The sequence below is a fragment of the Pelodiscus sinensis genome, chromosome 4 (genome assembly GCF_049634645.1).
Source record: "Pelodiscus sinensis isolate JC-2024 chromosome 4, ASM4963464v1, whole genome shotgun sequence".
Taxonomy (NCBI): Eukaryota; Metazoa; Chordata; order Testudines; family Trionychidae; genus Pelodiscus; species Pelodiscus sinensis.
The window spans coordinates 107,981,622-107,988,988 of record NC_134714.1 but is presented as its reverse complement, the minus strand read 5'-3'; the positions used below and the strand labels follow the sequence as shown (position 1 = coordinate 107,988,988).

General features: G+C 53.1%; 1 protein-coding gene across 1 annotated transcript; it reads left to right on the top strand.

Moving 5' to 3' along the window:
• Positions 1 to 1,735: 1,735 nt before the first annotated feature.
• LOC142829219 (uncharacterized) lies at positions 1,736 to 3,487 on the top strand. The gene is made up of 2 exons (XM_075928003.1): positions 1,736 to 2,661; positions 2,857 to 3,487. The coding sequence occupies exons 1-2, from the start codon at positions 2,112 to 2,114 to the stop codon at positions 3,405 to 3,407; spliced, it is 1,101 nt and encodes a 366-aa protein (XP_075784118.1). The 5' UTR covers positions 1,736 to 2,111; the 3' UTR covers positions 3,408 to 3,487.
• The last annotated feature ends 3,880 nt before the right edge of the window (positions 3,488 to 7,367 follow it).

The window sequence follows — 7,367 nt, the reverse complement described above, 5'->3', positions numbered from 1 at the left end:
ACTATTCTCAGGTATTCTTCCTTGATTACATGCCCCCTTTCCATTTCCTATATGTATCCCTATTGGTTTTTAGATAGCTAAAATGATCCCTGTGTCACCCTATTGGCGTCTTATGACTCTTGTTATTTTTCCTCCATGTCATAATAGTTTGATGTTGAGCCTTCAATATTACATCTTTTAAGACCTGCCAGCGTCATTTGACTCCATTTCTTCCAAATTGGTCTCTCCATGGGACCTTGTCTGTTATTTCTCCAATTAGGTTGAAATCCACCTTTCTGGAATCTAGTATCCTTGTTTTACTGTTTTCATGTCCTTTCCATAGAATCTTGAATACTATCAGATAACAATCACTTCTTTCATGTTCATAACTCATTCCTGTTGATGAAGACCAGATCAAAGTGGACAACCTCCCCGTTGTTTTCTCATCTTTCTGAATCAGAAAGCTATCCCCTACACATGCTAAGCATAGGCAGAGCATATTATGTTTGCTGAAATAGTCTTCCATAAATATCAGGGAAGTTAAAATCCCCCATATATATTAGCTCATGTGTTAATATTCCTGCTTGTAGAATGACTCATTCACTCCTCTCCCTGATTTGTTGGTCTCTATGGATGCATCTACACTGTACCCTTAGCTCGAAATACACTATGCAATTTGAGCTACGCAAATTTTGTAGCTTATTTTGAGTCAATTTTGAAATAGCTTATTTCGTAAATTTGGCGCTGTGTAGACAGAGCCATATTTCAAAATAAACTGCTATTATGAAATGTCCCTTAGTTCTCAGAAATAATATGCCTGTAATTTTGAAAGATACTTTGAAGTAATGGGTGTGCTATCAAGACACAGAATAGCTATTTCGGGATACTGGAAGTGTCCTGAAATAGCATCACTGTCTAGATGTACCCTAATAGACCCTGACACAAGACTCTACTATTTTTCTCCCTTGTTATCCTCACATGGAGACTCGCCATTGGTCTATTGCTCACTTCCCCTTGGACCTCAGAGCAAATCTATACATTATTAACACACAGAACAGCACTTCCTCCACTTTTCCCATACCTATTCTTTGGGAGCAAGCAATATCTCTCAATGCTAGTACTCCAATCACAGGAATTGTCCCAACAAGTCTCTGTGATGCCAAATAAGTCATAATTTTCTCCACATCCCATGACTTCCAGTTCATCTTGCTCGTTCCCCATACCGCTGGCATTTGTATACAGGCATTGATGTTACTTTAAAGACTGCCCTGTTACTTTTCTTTTTAGTGCAGTTGTGATTTCTATGCCCTTCTCCAGAAACTAACTCTTTCCCCTGGCCTTTGTTATTTGAGCCTAAATGTGCATTGGCTGGATTTTTGTAACTATGCCCCATAGAACCTAGTTTAAAGCTCTCTTAGTACATTTTACATGGGATTTCAATGTTACATTAGTCTTGTGATGGCCATCTGCACACATATGAATTTCATACCACATGCTTGGTCAGACATTAAGGCATAATGATTGTGGCCAGTGTAGCGCTGCACCATCCTTGCTCGGAGATATGGGAGAGATTCCAATTCAGGGAGACAGGATTCAGCCAAAACTCCATAGCAGATGGGGGGAGTGACCCAAATACCACACACCTTCAGAAGGGCGCAGCATGGCCTTCCCTTCAGACTGAGGGAGCAGTCACTGACTTCCAGAGTGCTCAAGGACTGCAACTGTGGCAACCTATTCTATAGGGGTATGTCTACACTAGAAAGTTAGTTCGAACTAACGGACGTTAGTTCGAACTAACTTTCCTATGCGCTACACTAGCGCTCCGTTAGTTCGAACTTAATTCGAACTAACGGAGCGCTTAGTTCGAACTAGGTAAACCTCATTTTACGAGGACTAACGCCTAGTTCGAACTAGCTAGTTCGAACTAAGGGCTGTGTAGCCCTTTAGTTCGAACTAGTGGGAGGCTAAGGCTTCCCAGGTTTCCCTGGTGGCCACTCTGGCCAACACCAGGGAAACTCTATTGCCCCCCTCCCGGCCCCGGAGCCCTTAAAGGGCCACGGGCTGGCTACTCACTTTGTGCCAGTTGCAAGGCTGCCAGCACCCGTGCCTGCACAGCCTGCACCTGCCACAGGATGAGCCAGCCATCCGAGGGCTCCCAGCCCTCCACTGCTCCCCACGACCAGCCTGGCGGCTCCCGGGAGCCTGCCCGGGGGCGCAAAAGGCGGGCGCCCGCCTGGTCAAGTGCGGAGATCGTGGACCTCATCGAGGTTTGGGGGGAAGCCTCCAATGTCCACGATCTCCGCACTAGCCACCGGAACGCGGCCGTCTACGGACGCATGGCTGCCAGCCTGGCCGCCAGGGGCCACCAGCGCAGCCGGGAGCAGGTGCGCTGCAAGATTAAAGACTTGCGGCAGTCCTACTCCCGGGCCTGCCTGCCAGGGGCTGACCCGGAGGCCTGCCCCCACTTCCATGCCCTGGACCGCATCCTGGGGCCTCATGCCGTCCCTGCCCCCCGGGACGTGATTGACCCCGGGGCAGAGGGACCGCTCCTGGACACCGAGGAGGAGGAAGAGGGCTCTGAGAGCCAGGAGCCTGCCGCCAGCCTTCCCAGGACCCGGGACCCCCGAGGCACCCCACAGAGCCGCTCGCCTGCATCATCAGAGGCCGGGGAGGCGTCCACCTGTGAGTACCCTCGTGTTCCCCTTATGTGTACGGGGGGCTGGGGCGAGAGGGAGCCCCGGGACCGTGCGCCTGGGCCTTGCCCACTACGGAGCAGCAGCTGGGGATCCTGCAGGGGCCCTGGCCTTGCAGAGGGGAGCTGGGTTTCACACACCTGGGCCCCTGGGGTAATTGACCGCTGGTCTTCTTGCACCACAGCTGCAGCACCGGGGACTGCAGGGCGCACCACACCGCCTGCAGCAGCCGCCCGCGCCCGGGCAAGCAGGACAGCCAGGAACCAGGAGGACTACCAGAGGCGGCATCTCCGGTTCCTGGACCGACAGCTCCGTCTCCAGGACCACTGGGTCCAGGAGGACCTCAGGCTGCGCCAGAGGAGTCTGGAGGCCCTGGAGGAGCAGGGCCGTGCCCTGCGAGGCCACCTCCAGAGCCTGCTAGACCGCTTTCCATTTCCTCCTCCCCCTGCTCCCCCTCTTGCTCCCCCTCTTGCTCCCCCTGCTCCCCCTCTTGCTCCCCCTCTTGCTCCCCCTGCTCCCCCTCTTGCTCCCCCTCTTGCTCCCCCTGCTCCCCCTCTTGCTCCCCCTCTTGCTCCCCCTGCTCCTCCTGCTCCTCCTGCTTCCGCTCCTGCTTCCGCTCCTGCTTCCTCCACACCCCCTGTCCTCTCTGCCCCCCCCTCCACAACCATTCCCCACCGACGCCCCCGGACCCGCAGTGTGGCGAGACGGGAGAGGCACCCAGACTCCCACCCCTGAGCTTTCCTTTCCCTTCCTCCCTTCCCTCCCCTCCCCTTCCAGCTCCCTCGTCCCAGGTTTCCCCCTCCCTTCTCCCACCTTCATTCCTCCCTCCCCCACCCCAGTTCTCTGAAATAAACAGACGTTTTTGTTGGAAAAACAGGTGTCTTTATTGTACAGTAGATAGGGAGGGGAAAGGGGAAGGGGGGGGGTAGGGTGGAAGAAGGCCCCGGTGGGGCATGCAGGGAGAGGTCAGTCCTCCTCCTCCTCCACCTGGAAGCTGTCCCGCAGGGCTTCCCGGATCCGGATGGCCCCCCGCTGGGCTTCCCGGACGGCGGCGGTGCGGGGCTGACCGTAGTGTCCAGCCATGCGGTCAGCCTCAGCCATCCAGGCTGGCAAGAAAGCCTCCCCCTTCCGCTCACACAAATTGTGGAGCACACAACATGCCGCCACCACGGGAGGGATGTTGTGCTCGGCCAGGTCCAGACGGGTGAGGAGGCATCGAAAGCGGGCTTTCAGTCGCCCGAAGGCCCCCTCCACCACGATGCGGGCCCTGCTCAGCCTGTTATTGAAGGCCTGGCGGGAGGGATTGAGGTGCCCCGTGTAGGGCTTCATGAGCCAGGGCTGCAGTGGGTAGGCGGCATCCCCCACCAGGCAGACGGGCATGTCCACGTCCCCGACCCTGATGTGGCGGTCGGGGAAGAAGGTCCCGTCCTGCAGCCGCTGGCACACGGAGGAGTTCCGGTACACCCGGGCGTCGTGTGCTTTGCCGGACCAGCCCACATTTATGTCCGTCAACTGTCCCCGGTGGTCACACACGGCCTGCAGGATGACGGAGAAGTACCCCTTGCGGTTCACGTACCGGGACGCCTGGTGTTCCGGGGCACGGATGGGGATGTGCGTCCCGTCGATGGCCCCCCCGCAGTTGGGGAAGCCGAGGGCGCCGAATCCCCGGATGACGGCATCCGGGTCGGCGAGGCGGACCACCCTGCGGAGCAGCACCCGGTTGATGGCCTTGACCACCTGCGGAGAGAGACACAGCAAAGCGTCAATCAGTGGGGCGCCCGGGTGGCTGGGAGCATTCGTGCCCTGGCAGTGCCCCGCGCCCCACTCCCGGAAGCAACCCCCCTGGCGGCGTGTAGTACGGCCGGGACAGCCCGACCCCTCCGGTGCGGGGCGCTTTCGCCTCCTCCCGCCCCCCCCTTTGTCCCTGGGGCGGCCCATCCCCTCCTCGCAGCCCCCCTCCCCCCCGGCTCGGTGGCCGACGAGCGCCGTACCTGCATGAGCACTGCTCCGACAGTGGATCTCCCCACGCCGAACTGGTTCCCGACGGATCGGTAGCTGTCCGGCGTGGAGAGCTTCCAGAGGGCGATGGCCACCCGCTTCTGGAGGGGGATGGCGGGCCTCATGCGAGTGTCCCTTCTTTGCAGGGCAGGGGCGAGCCACTCGCAGAGCTCCAGGAAGGTGTCCCTCCTCATCCTAAAGTTCTGGGTCCACTGTCGGTCGTCCCAGCGCTCCAGGACGATGCGGTCCCACCAGTCGCTGCTGGTGTCCAGACGCCAGATGCGGCGGGGCACGCCGGTGCCGGGGCGCCGCCGCGGCTCCTCCACGGCCCCCAGGGCGGCCAGGCGGAGAGGCAGGGGGCTGACGTTCCCCAGGTGGTGCCAGGCAGCCTCGAGCCATTGCTGGCAGGCTTGCAGTAGCAAGTCCAGAACGTGCACCAGAAGGTGCAGGGCGAGCCGTGGCTCCATGTTGCCACCTGCGGCAGTACCCCCCGAAGGGAAGCACCGACACAGACGGGCACAGAGACCGACGCTTTGCTGTCCCTCGGCGAGGTTGGCAAGCAAGCAGGAAAAGCTGAGAACCGGCTGTCCAGGGGGGGTCCCTTTAAGCACGAGCCTCAGATAGCCTCAGACAGCAGCCACACAAAGCAACTGCTGACCTGATGCCCTGCCAGAACCGGTTTCAGCTGCCCTTAAATGCCCCCCTGCGTCCAATCAGTGTGGACGCGCTAGTTCGAACTAGCAAAACGCTAGTTCGAACTAGTTTTTAGTTCTAGATGCGCTAGTTCGAACTAGCTTAGTTCGAATTAACTAATTCGAACTAAGTTAGTTCGAACTAGCGCTGTAGTGTAGACGTACCCTAGGAGTGGTTGCCTAAGAGGAGGGGAACCACAGAGAAGAGGCCCACAAAATCTTAAGTCTCTTACCTTTTGCCATACCTCACAGGAAACTTCATCTCCAATCCATGACAACATTTGAAAGCTACACATCACACACGTTATTTTTCTAGGGAAGTCACAGTGCTGTAAGGAAGTGGGTCAGTTTTTACCGCAGGTGATGTTAATTCCTGAGACGCACCCACCGAACAAATCACTGTCATTCCTTCTTGCTGGTTTCTCTTCCTGCTAGCTCCCCAAGCCCTAATTTACATCCGGCTCCGATACTTATACTGACAGGTCCTAATGGGGAAAAAAAAACCAGCCCAGCACACATATCCTTTAGGCCTCTGCTCCTTCTCCATCTCCTCTAAAGGAATCACACTCTCATTTTTCATCTATAATGTTTAATAAACCATTAACTGGAGACAATCCAGACAGAAAATCAGACTATATTATAATAAATCCTACTCACCTTTACTTGACCAGTTTATAGAATGAGTCACTGAAACTTCAAAGCATGTCCGGCCACAACTTCTTATTTCTTTCCTCATTGAAAGTTCAACACTATGGAGATTATACCTGTTGTATGTCCCATAGTTGATACTCATTTAACTTCTTAGTCTTTCAAAACATATTCAAACAACTGTAATTATATGTCTGTTACATGTACAAATACCTTCCACAAATATCAACCATGGAACAAATATTTCTGTAATGAACACAATGGCAGACATGTATTTACTTCAGATTGTTAGCCACAAAAATACAGTGACATTAAAACACATGGGCTGCGTCTAGACTGGCAAGTTTTTCCACAAAAGCAGCTGCACTTGCGGAAAAACTTGCCAGCTGTCTACACTGGCCGCTTGAATTTCCGCAAGAGCACTGACTTCCTACTGTCTGAAATCAGTGTTTCTTGCGGAAATACTATGCTGCTCCCGTTCGGGCAAAAGTCCTTTTGCGCAAAGCTTTTGCGCAAAAGGGCCAATGTAGACAGCTCAGATTTGTTTTGCGCAAAAAAGCCCCGATCGCAAAAATGGCGATCGGGGCTTTTTTGTGGAAAAGCACATCTAGATTGGCACGGACGCTTTTCTGCAAAAAGTGCTTTTGCAGAAAAGCGTCCGTGCCAATCTACACGCTTTTTTCCGCAAATGCTTTTAACGGAAAACTTTTCCGTTAAAAGCATTTGTGGAAAATCATGCCAGTCTAGACGTAACCATGTAATGTTCCAAGTAATGTGAGAATAAGAAGCTGCTATTTTCAAAAGCAGTCTAAAAAGTTGTTCACACAGGTTCCCATAGGAATTTAATTACAATGAATCCCTTTGTAATGATTTAAATGTCTAGAATTTTCAAAGTTTCAACTAAAACTACAGTTTGGCTTGATGAGGTTTAAAACACTTTTAAAATGTATTCAGATATTGCTGATTGATTAGAGAATCCCTGAAAAGGAGCTTAGGGCTTTGAAATGCTTAGAAGTGCTACTCAGAACTGGTACTTTAAGTTTCCCCTTGTTTTTCAAAGATGATATACTGACATGCACTATGACAGCTAATTCTATAACTGCTAACACAGTGTCATAGATGTGCGCAGTACCAGAGAAATAAACAAACCTGAGAAAAATTCCCTGTCCCTAGGAACTTACAAACTGAGATCCTGATCCTCAAAACAATTTGGTCTGCAAGTCTAGTTACTCCCCCAGAGTGTCTCCATGAAGTTAAATCACTGATTCAGTGACTCTCTTGGGGAGCGTCTAATAATAGGGTTGCTATGGTCATAATTTGTTCACCCCTCTGGAATCCCTATGGGGAAAGCAATGGT